General features: G+C 50.3%; 1 protein-coding gene and 1 pseudogene across 1 annotated transcript in view; one reads left to right on the forward strand and one right to left on the reverse strand.

Moving 5' to 3' along the window:
• The window catches only part of LOC144174354 (carbonic anhydrase-related protein 10-like), a 129,271-nt gene that overhangs the window by 65,297 nt on the left and 48,032 nt on the right, over window positions 1-15,942 (forward strand). The window contains exon 3 of the mRNA XM_077703008.1: window positions 15,667-15,803. Within this exon, the coding sequence (XP_077559134.1) occupies window positions 15,667-15,803 (137 nt within the window). The remainder of the gene's footprint in view (window positions 1-15,666; window positions 15,804-15,942) is intronic.
• On the reverse strand, window positions 781-3,590 carry LOC144173597 (uncharacterized; annotated as a pseudogene).

The raw sequence follows: 15,942 nt of genomic DNA on the forward strand, positions 1-15,942 counted from the left end.
TTGAAAGTTTTTAAATTCTTCTTGCTTTTTTTTTTCGTTAAAAAATCATCTTTTGTGGCTGTAATGGAGCTGAGTGGGATACTGAATCCTAGTTCTTTCAAATTAAACAAAGTTGTATTTTCTCTTCATGGCTTCTTTTTAAGCAGTTTGGATTTCGAACTTTGACTCAGATTGCAGGGGAGAAAGCTTCTTGTTTTACCCATCTTTCTCCTCCGAAAGGGGCTTTGATTTTTTTACTAAACAATGTCGGAGCCTATGCACCGTGTCATCAGTGGTTGTTGTTGAAGAACGTTTGCCTATGTTTGCTTCGTTTTCATTATTTTTCTTGTACAATTAATTATTTTTGCAATGATATATGGTCACCCAGGAGATGAAATAGGATTTGAATATACGTCCCAAGAAATTATTAAGCTGATAAGAACAGAGTTTTATTCAGATGCTTAGTACATTTTACACAGGCATATAGTCGCTGATGTAGCATGTTAATATGTTATATAATACTAAATATATAAAAAGAAAAAAAAATAGCAGAAGAATAAGAGGAATCGCAAACAGGTGTTCAAAAAAACAGTTAACAAAGCAGTAAGGCAATAAGCAAATGCACACAAAGCAAAAACCAATGTAATAATAAAAAAGGGAAATAACTTAAAAAGTCAAGAACTAACAAAACAAAACAAAAAAGGAAATATAAAATAAAAACGAAAAAGAAAGGGGGGGGGAGAATAGAACAGGGGGGGGGGGGAGGTCACAGGGCTGTGATCGCCAAGCGACCAAGAGAGGTCATGTTGTACCGGAGATATGATGCGCATAGATGTCTCGAGATGCCGCAATTGTTTCGCTGTCTATGAGTCCCTTCATCAGTCTCAGGTAGTGCCGGGAGCAAAGGCGACGAAGCACCTTGTCATTGGCAGTACCCCATGACCCAAGAGCACCGACCACGATCGATCGATTGATTGATTGTGGGGTTTAACGCGCCGACGCAACGCAGGCGATGAGGCGCGCCATAGTGGAGGGCTCCGGATTAATTTTGACCACCTGGGGATCTTTATCGTGCGCCGAAATCTCGTACACACGGGCGTTTTTGCTTTTCGCCTCCATCAGAAAAGCAGCCGCCGCGGCCGGGAATCGAACCCGCGACCTCGTGCTCAGCAGCGCAACGCCTTAGCCACTGAGCCACCGCGGCGGGTCCACGATCGATCGCATCGACGGTGACTTTTTGGTAGCGTCGTTGAAGATACTGCTTGATGGGCTGGCATTTTTCATTTTTTCTGCTGCGGGCATCGTTAAGATATGTCATGCGGTTTTCGAATGGTACACAAACGTCCAGCACGAGTGCCTCTTCACCACGGGCGAGAACCAGGTCAGGGTGCAGAGTGGAATCGCCTACTTGCCGATTTTCGTGGGTAACTGTGAACCTCCCCTGTGCTGCAGTCTTCATTCGTTTGACGATGTTGTTGTGACGATTGGTTAGGGCCCTGATCTGTACCATACAGTGGCATAGGACATGTGGCAGAGTCTCTTGAGTGTGACCACATCTCCTGCACCGTTGGTCTGTCGCTGGGGCCCAGGCGCTCCCATTCAGGGGGAGCAGGTGAAGGCGGGCTTTGTGAATGAAGCGCCGGCCACAGAATCTCGTGTATTTCCCTAACCTGAGGAAGTCGCAACTTCCTGGGTCGGCAGCAATACACTCGATCGTCTTCCCTTGGCTCGGTCGTTGTTGAAGAGAGTCATCGTGTGCTGCTGTCTGGATCTGGCGGAGCGTACGCACAACCTTCCGCCGGTGGCGTGGGGCTAAGGATACCCCACCGCATTCAATGTATGCACCGTCAGCTTACAGGGTCCAGGAGACACCGAGACGACGGGAGGCTTTACGGGCTTCGGTCCAAACAGACTGCACCTGCGTAGCTGTTGCTCTGAAGTCGCCTTCGGTCTCACCCGATAAGTATGCCTCCACATCCTCAGTGGTCGAGGGTCACCGCAGGCGTCTTGATGTGACCTCTGAGACTGCATCCAAGGCAATCTGCCGTACTTCAGCGTCGGTAGATGACAGGAAGGAAGGAAGGAAGGAAGGATAATACAGTGCATGAAAGGCAGGGAGGTTAACCAGGTTACAGTCCGATTGGCTACCCTACGCACGGGAAGTGGGGAAGGAGGGATTTAAAGAGAAAGAAAGGGTATTGAAAAGACAGGGAATAGAGCTTGAAGAGGAAGAAAAGAAAAAATTAAAGATAACTACAAAAACAAAACAATAGCGATAAGCCTAAACTGAAACGGTAAACTAACCAAATTACAAATGAACAATGGTACACAATGTCTCTACAATCGTTCAGACAGGCCTGTGTTCTTTAAAAAAACGAAGTAATGCTTTTGTGGCCTTTTCGGTCTGCGATGGGCAACGCCTGTGACACAAAACAGTTTGCGCAGTTAATGTCTGGTGGTCGAGTTTCCGGAGAGCGGTTGACAGGTGCAGTCTCTGCATTGCAAACCGGGCACAGTGACATTAGAGGTGTTCTATTGTCTCATCCGTGGCGCACACGTCACAAGCAGGGCTGTCAGTCATGCCGATAGTGAATGAGTAAGCTTTGGTGAAAGCAACTCCAATCCACAGTCGGCACAGTAGGGTGGCATCCGAGCGTGGCATGTTAGTGGGTAAGTGTCGCTGCAGGTCAGGGTCGAGCAAGTACAGGCGGGAGTTTGAAAACTCCGGCGTATTTCAAACAGTCAGCGTGATTACGTGGGCGATGGAGCGCAGTGACCTTGCCGCATCATAGCGCGATAAGGGGATGTCGGCCGATTGGGCACTTCCATGGGCATGATGAGCCGCTTTGTCTGCACATACATTCCCAGAAATGCCGCAGTGGCTAGGGAGCCATTGAAAAATAATATTGCGCCCATGCCTTACTAGGAAGTCAAACTCTTGACGAATCTCGGCCACACGCTGTTCGTACGGGCCGCGGCGAAGAGCAGAGTGCAGATACTGGAGAGCTGGCCAGGAGTCGAAAAGCAGAGCCCATTTTTTGTGGTAATTCTTGCTTTAGGCACTGAAGAGCCTCAAGAATAGCTGAGTTCGGATGCAGTTGACGTTGTTAAATTTAACAGCTTAAATTGAATGCCTACCGATCTGGCTGGCACAATTACAGCTCCCGCAGAACTGGAGTTCGTTGCCGAGCCATCGGTGTAGACATGAATACGGTCTCTGTAGGCTTCATGTAAAAAGTGCATAGAGAGCTGTTGGAGACCTTGCGGTGGAACATCCGATTTCTTGGTTATTCCCAGGATGGTTAGATACACTTCTGGCTTCGAGAGGCACCAAAGGGGTGATGACAGGAGCTTGAATGCGTTGTCAATGCGACATGCGTCGCTAACTTCTGCGGCTACTGGGATTCCGGCGGCACCTTTGCTGGCGCTCCCGTATAAGTAGTCATTGGTGGCGTTTGCCGGCACATAGAGTGTACGCTTGATTAGCGGACAAAGCGCGTCTTCAAGCTTCTTCCAGTTGTCTTTTCCGACGGTGCCCATGCGCATTTCAAAGTTTAGTGCAGGGAACAGAAATGTTTTAGGGCATCGATGCGCTGCCAAGGCGCAAGCATTGATGTCAGTATTTTTTTGCCCAGATTGATTGCGTCGTGCAGGGAGGCCTCCGGTGGCAGTACGCGGAACCCGACTGGGCGACCCAGGAACTCTTCAAAGTCGTCTATCCGAGGGATGGCTGTGTCTCGTACGGTGAAGGCTGTCGGGCGGGTGCCGACTGGTGTTTTCCCAGAAATGTGCAACGACCGGAATTTGGCTGGGCTAAGGGACAGCCCGAGCTGCTCTGATAATGTTGAAATGGCGTTGATTCTCAGTTGCAGAGTATTGCGGTCGTCTGTTATGGGCGTAAGGTCGTCAGCGTATGCGAGGATTGCATGATCAATCACCATATTGAAGAGTAATCCGCTGAGCGGGCCTCCTTGTCGTATGCCAGCGGCTATGGTGATTGGGTCGGTGAAACCCCCTTCAGCCATGATCGTTGTGGTATTTGCTCGGTATATGTCCATGATTACAGCAGTGAAGGTCTCTCCTTCTCCAGCGTAGCGTACTGCATCAAAGATCGCATTGTGCGCTACTGACCCAAAGACATTCGCGAAATACAAAAAAAGCCACACATGTCAGTTCCGCCGGTTCTTGCTGCATCCAACCATTTTTGCAGGATGAAGTTGTGCTCATAGACTCCATCGAATGGTAGGAAGCCCTTCTGACATTTGCATAAGACGTCCTCATTGCACACCCATTGTTGCATCTGGGCGGAAAAACAGCTGGCGTACAGCTTCGATGATTGGGCATCCCCAAGCATTTGGCCGCCAGTTTGTAGGGTCAGACTTGTCTCCCTTCTTGTGGATGAGCACTGTTCTTGACTTCCTCCAAGCATCCGGTATACGGCGGTGGTGTAGGCAGATGTTGAATGCTACGGCGAGAAAGGGGCCTTCGGGGTCAACGCTTCGCCAATGCTCATACGTGAGCCGTTCCTCGCCTGGCGTTGTGTTTTCACACCGTCTCAGTCTTCCGGCCACCTCCTCGGTGGTGAAGACGGTCATGCACACCTCGCCGTCAGCCTGCCGTTTTTGACGAAAAATGGAGGTGTTCACTTCTCTAGGGGCCCAGATGGAGGAGAAGTGGTCTTCTAGGAGAGGAACTGGTATTGGGCACATGGTGTGCTGGCCCTCAACAATGAGTCGTACTGCTCGCCATCTGTTTCTTCTGTAGAGCTTCTGGACCTGCTTGGGGTTTTCGGCATTTTTCCCTGGTGACGTGGTCTTCCCTCTGGCGGCACCGCAGGGAGGCGAACAGCCTTCGATGCAGCCTCAATGGAAGACTCCAAAATCGCTTCGAATTCCGCCCACGCTTGATAAGAGGCGGGTTGACCTCGTAGTCGGCGTAGTTTTGCCACATAGGGGACCAGGGCATCTTCGCCCGGGCTGAATTGTTGGAGTGCAATCGGGTCGGTGGCTGATTCTTCCGGTGACGCCTCCAGTTTTTGTCCGTCTCCATCACCATTGGTCTGCAACGGCAAAGAGGTGCCATCCTCGTGATCGCTTGCTGGCTGTGTAAGCTGGGTTGTAGCCTCAGCTGATTCCAGGGTTGCTACTTGATCATCCTGGAGGGTGCCTTGTGCGGCAGCTGTTTCACTGTGTTGGTTCGGAGGTGCAGAAGGTAGCTCGCGTGGGTCCATATTCCGCTGGCTGTCCATCGTCGGTTGGGGTCTGCTTTCACTTGTGTCGCTCATCTCAGCGCTGGCACCCTGGGAATAGTCGTCGTCAGGTGGACCGTGGCTACGGCTGGTAACCGGTGTGCTGGGGTTTGAGCTGCGTTCTCGTTGAGCTTGCTTAGCAGCTTCTTTTTTGTTCCACTGTCTGTGGTTAACAAGTCCTCTCTTTGGTGGAAACGACATGTCGCACATGGTGCATGCGTGCCGCAGTGTTGTTGCTTGCTGGTTGCTGGCGTTGCGTAGACAACTATGTCCCATGGGTCTTAGCCCCAGGTTGTCGCCACATGCTGTGCAGGAGTTCAGTGTTGTCCTTTACGGATGTTGTGGTTTTGCTCTGGGTGGCGTTGTAGCGACTGCCTCTTGCTCGTCCATGCTGCCGCTGTATACTCCGATGCACAACCCTGCTCCGTGCAGGTCAATACTTGTGGGATGGGAAAGTAGAGCATCAAAGTTTCGCCATCTCGGGTCGGTTGCCTGGATTCAAGCGGTCTGCTGGGGCCAGGGGATGACGACAAGGGCGTGAAGAGGGGGTTCGTACCCTTACCGCTATCTGAGGTCGCCATTTTTGTAGTAAGCGGCAAGTCTCTGAAGTTACTGCAACTAGGTTAGGCGCTAGAGCAATACCCAAGAAGAGTAGAAACCCAGAAGGCATGAAGGCAGTCATCACAATGCAACAAGGTAAAACAAAAAAACCCCGCACACTCTAATAGCACTCAACCATGCTAGGGTTCAGACAAAGGGTTTAGAGTATGTGCACAGTTCTGGGTGTTCACTGTCCCGCTCCACCATCCGAGAGGGCTTGGTGTTGTACTAAATACACAAAACCGTCGTCAGACCTGAGTGCCGGGTCCCTGGGCGGGTCAGCGGGCTCAGGGGGTCCGGACCCCACGCTCAAGGGTCAAGGCGTTCTCCCCGCAGTGGGAAGTCCTTACAGGTATGGCACCGGGAGATGCAGGGCGCAGAACCACGCCCAGGCAGGCATGCCAAAGGAGTAGGCAGAGTTGCTGGCGCCCTTCGTTGATTGAGAGGTTCTAGCTCAGGTTTGGTGCACCACCGAGCCGAGAGACCTCTCCGGGTATAGTACCAAGGCGCCGGAGGACGAGTGGGACCAGGGAAGAGGCGCAGGATGACCACAGCAGATCGCAGTGGAGCCGTGTTGATCCCAGCAGTCCAGGGGTGTGGGGGTCTCAACCAGGGGTCCAAGGAGCTCGGTGGGAACCCGGACAGAGCGACAGCCCTTTCGGGCTGTTGCTTCTCGGCCTGACTACACTTTGATCTTAGCCAAAAAGCCGCGCCTATACTCAACGGGGCTGTTCTTGCCCCTAGGAGATCTTATACAACAACATAAAGACCGGCAAATGGCGCGTCTTTCTAGTACATAACAAGGACACTGGATCCTTCACCAAGTTGCTCTGAAGCCTATTGATCTCCCTATTATCACCCCTCCTGCACCGCTCCCAGATAACCTCAGGATAGCACCCATCCCAAAAACCGTTGCAGCTGATACCAATCCAGGGAGACGGCGTGCTCGCGTTGTCAATCTTGTCCATCCTACTGATTCTACGATGGTCTACACGGATGCATCACGGACGCATGTCGAAGCAGCCGCCTATTCCATCGCAAGTGGAAATGAAGTAGTCACACACACTCTTGGTCCTTTAACTATCGCCCCACCTACAGCGACTCTAGAGACCCTCCCAATAATCCCCAGTATTCAGGACCTCTCCTTAGCACCCCCAAACCCCTCAGGATATAACATATACACTGATTCGATGAAAGCTATTCGCGCCATTTACATGGGTAGGATTCCTGAAGGACTGCAGTATGATCTACGCAAAGCCTTAGCAAAGCTACGTCCCCACACTGTCAAACTGAGGTGGATTCTTGGTCGCGCAGGAATCCCAGGCAATGAGGTAGTGCATAGCCTCGCCCGCGAACTTCTGCACCGGGCACATGGGATTCCCTGGCCTTATCCACCGACGTGGGACACTACTCTCCACTACAAACAAGAAATAAATCTTCACTGCAAGAACATCAGAGAAACTCTTCGCACACTTCCTGTTCCAGACAAATCTCTAACAACCACGCAACTACGCATTCTTCGACGCATTCAGATAATACCCTCCTTACACCTGCTCGTTCCTTTCTCTACCGTCTCCGACACTCACCAGCATGTCCAAATTATCCCGAACCATACGCTAATTTAGAACACTGCATATTCTCCTACCCCATTGCAATTCAATCCCCACATTTTTCCCACCCTCCTCCTTCAACGTGGCGGACTTGGCTAGCCTCGGACCAGCTCACAGACAAGTTGGCGTTGGTGAACCTGGCCCGGGACATTTTCGACGCTTAATGTCGCGTTTGAATAAAGTTTTTTAAATGCATAGCATTTTAGTAACTCACAATGTCACGCGGCGTTGGCGTGCCTTGTCGTAGTCCGCATGCGCGTCTTGTCGTAGTCCGCATGCGCGCCTTGTCGTAGTCCGCAGCCAGGATAAGTTTCCGGCGCCCGGTTTCGAACCCATGACGCCGCGGGCGGAACGCAAGGTGCCCGGCGCACTACCGACCGAGCCACGAAACCGACACAGATTTCGATGCACCGAACGCGCCTTATATCCTTCACTCATTTCTCGTTTGTTTCGAAAGCGCCACAAGTTGTCCCGCGCCTCCGAAAGATGGCGACACGGGTCCCGCGATCGAGAGATACGACTTGCCGGCGCACCCCCTCGGAAATGCTGTGCATTTGATCGTGCCCCTCGCGAGGGGGATGTCTTTTTTCTTTTTATTCTCCTTCTCCTCCTCCTCCTTCTCCTCCTCCAGAAATTATCGCCAAAAAACCTGCCAGAAATAGCTAAGATATGCTTCGAATACAAAAGAAAGCTTTCTACGTTTGATGCAGTGATGAGGGATTTCAAGGTTTTAAATCAGGGTATCAGAGTACACTCGGCCGCCAGCCATGTGTGGCCTCAGTGCTCATTAAAGTAGGCCACGTTTTGTGGTACTAAGCCCTTGTGGCGCGCCGAGGAACAGCCGGTTGAGATGATAAGGGCCGGGGGCAATTTCCGTTGCTGTTCTTGACTTGTAGCCGAGTATATCATTCTACCAAAGGCGATTTTATTGGAAAAGTAAAGCTGCAAATGTGGCGCAAAGGTATAGCTTGCACACAATGCCACACACAAACCACAAGACGCACTAGTTCATAATACGGGGAGAAATAGGTCCGAGCTACGTTGCAAGCAATGTGCGTGAGCTTAAAGCTGGATAAAATCGATCTGGTTTCCGAATCACGGAGGATTATGTATACCAGCGAAGGAATTTGATTGATTGATTGATTGATTGATTGATTGATTGATTGATTGATTGATTGATTGATTGATTGATTGATTGATTGATTGATTGATTGATTGATTGTGAGATTGATTGATTGATTGGTTTAACGCGCCAAAGCAACGCAGGCGATGAGGCGCGCCGGATTAATTTCGACCACCTGGGGATCTTTAACGTGCGCCGAAATCTCGCACACACGGGAGTTTTTGCTTTTCACCTCAATCAGAAAAGCGGCCGCCGCGGCCGGTAATCGAACCCGCGTCCTCGTGCTCTTAGGAAATCGTTCGATCGAAATCAACTGTAAAATCTAAAGTACCTCTCAGTTCCAGCAAATTTTGGTCTAGTTACGCACAGAAACTGGGGTTTTCGTTTTAACAGGCAGCCTGCTGAACAAAAACGTTTTCAAGAGGAAAACATCTCCTTCTCTTGGTAAGAAATACGTAGATAAAACCAAGCGAAATTCTCCGAACAAGCTCTATTAAGATAGCATCAACTTTAAGTGCCTAGTGGGTTGAAAACACGGCGTCACGGAGTGAAACAACACCTTCCCAGGGTTAAACTGAAAAACGCGAAGCCGAAGGTCTGAAGAGAAAATTCAAAAGAACCATTTATCACAGGGTTGTAGTTGACGATCACGAAACACGAAAACAGTCTTTTCTTTTCCCGGCGTGCAGGTGTGGACATCCTCGATAGCGAACTGAACAGCGCTTAAAATATAGAAACAAAGCGAAGGACTGTGATTACTTGCTTCAGCCCGGCCATGTTTTATCCGTGTGTAAGCTTCATCAATCGCTTAGCCTCTCCCGCGGTGAAAGATACAAGGCGAGGGGAGATAGAAAAAGGTCAGTATGGCCGAAAAGAAAAAAAAAACGAAAACAGAAACAGCGGGTAAGATATAGCCGACAGATTTTAAACGGAAAACAAAAAATAACTGCTTCAAGGCCTTTTTTTCTGTGTACGGAAAGGGGGTGAGCCTCTCCGCACGATATTTCTGGTCATTAATTCCTTCTTTTTCTCCGCTGCTGCTGAGCTGAGTTGATTCCGTGGACCACTCCTCTTTTTTTTTCTTCCCCGCAGCGCGCGCAGCCCATCTTTTCGCGCTCTCGATAAGCCGTCATAAATCGGACGCTTCAATTAATAATAGCGGAACTAATTACCCTTAATGGGCTAATTACGCAAGCGTCCTTTGCGCCTCACCTCCTTTCTCTCTCTCTCTCCCAATCTGCGCTCTTGCCCCTCCTTCCTTCCGCCTCCATTTCAGCGTGTCCTTTGCGCGCGGGCAGTTCTCGTTCACGGACTTTGCTATCTGATGAGAAAAAGCGCCTACGGCGCGCAGGCTGCGTCTGATTGTCGCCGCAGCCGCAGCGGTTGGCGGTGTGGGAACGGGAAGAGGAGGCGACGCAAATTGTGGAGACACGTCCGCCCGGATCTTGATTCATGAGACTTTTATCTACGCGACGGAGGAGGCCGCGCCTGGCGCTGCCCGAAAAATAGCGAGCGCAAGCGCGGTTGTGTGTTAAGGAGAATCGGCGTGACGCCACTGCGCTTTGGTTTGCGCGCTTTGACGAGAAACGACCGCCTACCGCGGTCGTGCATGCCGCACAGACCGCGACGCTACGAGTGAGGCAATCGCGGGGCATTTGTATTCAACGGGGGTTACGCGCTGAATTGGCGCCCTTTGCTACCGCGCGCTATTTGGCTTCGATGCTCTGGGGGGGGGGGGGGGGGGGGGGGGGGAATGCGCGCGCAAAAGAGTCGACTAGGAGTGGCGGTATAGCCCACTGTATTTAGCGCATGATAAACGACGCTGGCGATAGAAGAATATGCCAGTGGCCTGGGAAACCCAGTGGCCCGGTAATTTACGCCGTCCGGATTTTCGACACGGAGTTGCGCGTGACTTAAGCGGCGAGATTGCGAAGGACCTGCGAAACGCGTGAAGTTCGTCGCTCGCATTCTCAAAACGCTTGCATGATTTATTCCCGTCTCACGTTTCTACGAGCTCCGTTTCAAAACTGTCAGCGCGGTTTACCGTTTCTGGTTGAGTTTGGCGTTACCAGCGGACGTAACGCAATCAGTGATACGTGGGGGAAACTGCAGCGGCTAATAGCGTCTGCGCTGAGAGTGGTTAGAGGTCGGCAGGCAGCTGAAAGAGAAACGATATGGGGATTTTCTGATCCTCTTGTCTTCCATCCAGCCATTTTTCTAGATATCTTCAAACACCCCAAGCGTTTTTTAAGCATCCGGGAACGTAACATAACTGCAGGAGAAGGTTCTGACAGCAGTTTGTCATCCTTCAAAGGTCATCAATTTTTCGTATATGTAGCAGTCAAGAGCCAGCATATAAAGGGCCGGCGGGGTACTTATTAGAGGGCTCATGTTTTTCCAAGCCACAAAAACGAGCAAGAGCAGCGGAACAACTCGGGCTCCGGGAGAAGTGGCCGAGCGAGCGTCTTGAATAACGAGCGGGCTTGTATACGCGAGGCACTTAGGGGCGCTGCCGCTGTGCGGCCATTGACTGCCCTCATCGCCACGCGTTCGATGCTTGTCTCGCGCGGCCGGCCCAAGTTAGCGGTGCCCGGTGGTCGCTGTCCCGTCCGATCCTCCCAAGTCTCGATCAATGCTTCGCCGGGGGAGAGGACGCACACGCACGCACGCCGCTCGGGCAAGGTAAACAGCGGCCGAGCCGGGCGACGCGCAACACGGACGCAGCGTATCCTCGCGTCTTTGCCGCCGCCGCCGCCGCCGCCGCTGCTGCTGCTGCTCCTGCTTCCTCCGGTGCCTCGGTGGCTGGTTGGTGCCCCGTGTTTTGTCAGCGTCGAGGCCGCGCGATCGATGTCACGATGCCATGCCCCAGAACATCATCTCACCATCCCACCGCTTCACACCTCGGCCTCGCATCCCCCTTTCCCAAACCCATCCGCTTCGGGTCGTCCCGTGGCAGGAATAGCGGCGATGCAGCATCCGCCACTTTTGGAGGCTTCCAGCCTCCCCTCTTCCTCCTTCCTGTCCCCTCTTCTTCGAGCCCTGAGCGCTTTCTCAGGCGACCGAGCCGGAACAGAACCGGTGATGGGATCGCCGCGTTAAGGCAATAATTACAAAAGGGCCCTTCCTCTACTGTGTCCCGTGGGTCCACAGGATGCGACAACGGGAAGCGGAAGGAATGCTCTGCATCCGCAGTGGCAGGGAGGGCGTGTGGTGGTAACCCGCGCTTTTGATCGAGCCCCGGTTAAATGTCGATAAAGATGCTTGCGACCCGGAAGACATGTTTTGACAATCAACTCTCTCGTATCAGGCGCGACAGCTGTTATGCGACGCTTGTGACGCTGTTTTCTTTTGCCTGTTTACTTACGGAACTTACTCTATACGCAACATTGACACACATTGTGGCGGCTGAGCGGCGCTAATGACAATAACTACGTCCGCTAGCCAGAAAATTGAATTTGAATGATAAGCGCACACTGCAGCAACGGTCGATGTCTCCGCGAAGCTGCTTCCTCAAGTCGTTTATGATGTAAATAAAAACAAATAAATTGTTCTAAAATGTAACACATCATTCGAAAGCACTTGAATAAATAATGTGCCATAGACTTTAAGGCGTACGGACATTAAATTCGCTCGAAGATATGCTATGCGCTGATGAAAATCGCGGGCCACCTTTAGTAACGTGAAACCTGGGGAGGGGCGTAGCATGCAGTGTATAAGTGTATTCTTGGCGCCTTGGCGTTTACGCCAACAGCGATGAAACCATTTGGAGTAGAGGTGTACAGCTTTGTTGTAAAAGTCTCTTGACTTTGAAGCACGAAGCTCTCTAGCACGAGGCGTAAACGGGTGTCTCAGTGTTTTTTTAGTACGCGTTATGAAGCGCTCCTGCGCGAGGCGTAAACGAGTGTCCCGGTGTTTTTTAGTACGCGTTACGTTCTAGCGCGAGGCGTAAACGAGTTTCCCCGTGTTTTAGTACCGTTATTACATGAGACGACGATTACGACGACTACGACGACAGGAGACGCCAACAGCCCCAGCCCCTAATGAACTTCGCCCTTAATATACTTCCCCCGTTGCTCTTACTGTGTAACGAAAGAATATTGCCCTGTTAGGCTGGTTTCGGAACCCAAAGAACAATCTACAAGTGCTCTGTTTACAGAAGCATACTCGTATAAGTGGGATCACGGGGAAGAATTGGAGTAAAAGAAGGAGCACGAGCAGATGATGTTGTCGTTACGTTTTTGTGATGATGGTGATCGCTACGACGACGAGGATGATGATTATGATGATGGTGATGATAGTGGGGAGAATAAATGCCGTCAAGACACTAGCGCCCTGTTCTTACGTCCCACAGCTATGTCGCTCGATCTCTTGGTTCGCTGCGAACGGCGAGTACGCACTCCGGAAATAGATAACACGAACGGCGCGTCCTTCTATTCTTGTGCTACAGGACGATGAAGGCGCTTTTTAGATGCGACTGCATCTCATTCACTCGCCTTGTCCCTCCATACGGCGTTGTTGTCCGTCCACACCCCTCCCCCTACACTATACAAAAATAATAGTTAGCGGCGCCCGGTTTCGATCCCACGACCCTGTGGGCGGAACGCGAGGTACATGGTGCTCTTCCCACTGCGCCACAAAACCGAGACAGAATCAAATGCTACGAACGCGCCTTATATCCTTGACTCATTCAAACTACGTCAAGAAGCTACTGATACAACGCATGATGGGGCAATGATTAACACTTGCAATAAAAGAAAAGAAGCTTCCACTTACAGCAACAATGATGGAGTAAAGGTCGTTGCGACAGCGAAGCCCCAAGCATACCACTTAGAGAGATTGACCAAGATTGGCCAATAAAACATAATAATAATAATAATAAAACATAATAATCATACGCGTTCCCGACACGTTTCACGCGATTTCAGAATCAATCCAACGGAAACACCAAGTGAACCCCACGATGCGTCGCATCTACACAGGGTTCCCCTCGCGGGGAGGTGGGCGAAATTTTTTTTTAAACGCGCATTCGCACTCTTCCTACTGTTTGGCACGTTGTCATGGCACCTTTTCGGCTCTCTTTAGCCATTTCGAATTCGTGTCATCTTCTTTTCCCCCTATTTTGTTGTAACGCATCTACGAAACCTGGCCGAGTAGGTAGCTCATTCTTCTGGCGTAAGGAACAGGGCGAGTTTATGGCCGCCACAGACTGCTACGCCTTCTTTTCAAAGGGCTTTCTCTCGTTTCGCATCTGACGGCTCCACGAACACCCGGGCGAACAAGGCTTTGTTGTTCATACCCCCGATTTCGCAAAATCATTTCATATTTCCTTGGTGGCAATAAAAAAACGAATAATTTAGAAAAAGGGAGCAACATACTAATGTCATTAAAATCCAAGTAAGCGCAAAAAGAAGCGAAATGCTGGAAAAAATACCCCAAAGGGGATTGAGTTTGCTTAAGAAGCGCGCTTGAAATTCTAATTGTGCTTACACAACCTCGAACAAAAGTGGTCTGAATCTAGCAACCCGAAGAAGAAAAGTTTCGTCATGAGACGTAACTGAAACCTGAGACATCTGTTTCTGGGCCGGTAAAAATGCAATCACTGAGGAACTATCTTGTAGTCAGTTCCGAAATGTTTCAAACAGGGCCTTCAAACGTACCTGACGGGCGCCGACCCCTACAAACATCTCCAGCAAGAAGGAGGAGAGGGCGTTGGAAACAAGTTGGCAGTGATCTTTCAGCGCTGTTTGTTCGCTCTTGAAATGGTGTCCCGGAGATATTCCACTATCTGCTCCCATAGGAGAAGAAACTAGAAGGCAAAATGGGGCTTCGGGAAGAGTGGAAGAACTTGTTTGTCTGGACATAACCCTTTGCAGTTGGTGTGCTGGAAGCGGAGGAGGGGTGAGGGGAGGCAGTACTTCTTTATTCTGTAGTATAGGTAGTGCCGTAAGAAAGAAGAGCCTAAAAAGGTAAGATGATAATAAGCTAGCCATAAAACGCACTATTTGGCGATTCTCAAGCAGAGAGGTTCGGCGTGCATTTTTGTTTTCTGCATCTTTAGCAGCGAAGTTGTTATGGCCCCTCGCACGGAATGCTTCGCGACCCTGTCGTCATTAGCGAAATGCGCTTTGCAGCAAAGCCGACTTTGAAGCAAAAGCTCTGTAGTGCGCGTTCTAATCCACATATCATGAAAAATATATAGGGTAAATTTGATCGCTAAGACGACTCTTTAACGGTGCTGAGCTTCCCCCCGTACTTCTCACTATTAGTTCTAAGTAGAGTTGCAAACGTTTGAAAGTTCCCACCAGCCATAAATACACGGGCTCCTGCAGGAAAGATATATAATTAAGGAGAGCAACTCTTCTTGTGTTCTACCACAGGAGTTTTAAAGCAAGATATACGATGTTTGATTGTTCACGTTGTTCCACGGATAATTAGTAGCCAAAGTCAAAATAGAAATACCATGACGCCACCGCTTTCAAAGCCGCTCCGGCAGTTTCATGGCTTTTTGGTAAAACAGTCGTGAAGCGGTCTGTAGCAGCTCTATGTTTGCGTTCTGAGGCAAAATTATAACCTTCACAAGTTCCATTTAGCTAACCCACTCAAAAGTTCGGTATTTAGCTCCCTGCACTCGTTAGTTCCCATCCTAACTGCAGAGCACCCCGGGAGTTCCGCACGTAAAACCAGAAACGATAAGATGACTCAGAACAAAGGCTACCAATAAAAAGTAAAAATAAACTATAAACACGGACTGCTCATTTTCCCTGTTCATTGATGTACGTGCTCAGCAGAACAGTGTACTATAATTTTTCTATGCTGAAGGCGACCTCTTAACCCACCATCAGGAAACAGAGTGCACGTAGTACTTTGGGGGTTCCTGTTCCTAAGCAGTAGAGCCTTCCGCAGCTGGTATGCAACGACGGAAAATCAAAAGCATTCATTGCCCCTCCTCCCGTCAGTTTGAACCCACTGTGCAAAGGGGTGTCCCCTCGAATGTTTGAAGAAATGTAGTAAACACCCTGATTTTGTAGAGCGAGAAACAAGCAATCGCAGCATCTAAATCATTAACTTGTTTTCTGTGTCCCGTTTCCCCTTCTTGTGTTGCTCAGGTCCGGACTTCTGGGGCCGCCTGAATCCCGCCTGGAGTTTATGCAGCACGGGACGCCGCCAGTCGCCTGTCAACATAGAACCACGACAGCTACTCTTCGACCCGAACCTCAAGCCAATCGCAGTTTCAACTCACAGGGTATGACGCGCACCCCGTTCATTTCCGCCTCAGCGGTTACCTTATAGCCAATACTGTCCCTCTGATTTATCACTCGTTATTTATTCGCTGTTCAGAACCTAGGGCACTTACATGGCTTCGAAACGCAATATTTGTGCTC

The sequence above is a fragment of the Haemaphysalis longicornis genome, unplaced genomic scaffold (genome assembly GCF_048455015.1).
Source record: "Haemaphysalis longicornis isolate Haplotype H1 unplaced genomic scaffold, Haemaphysalis longicornis Haplotype H1 scaffold_3, whole genome shotgun sequence".
Lineage (NCBI taxonomy): Eukaryota > Metazoa > Arthropoda > Arachnida > Ixodida > Ixodidae > Haemaphysalis > Haemaphysalis longicornis.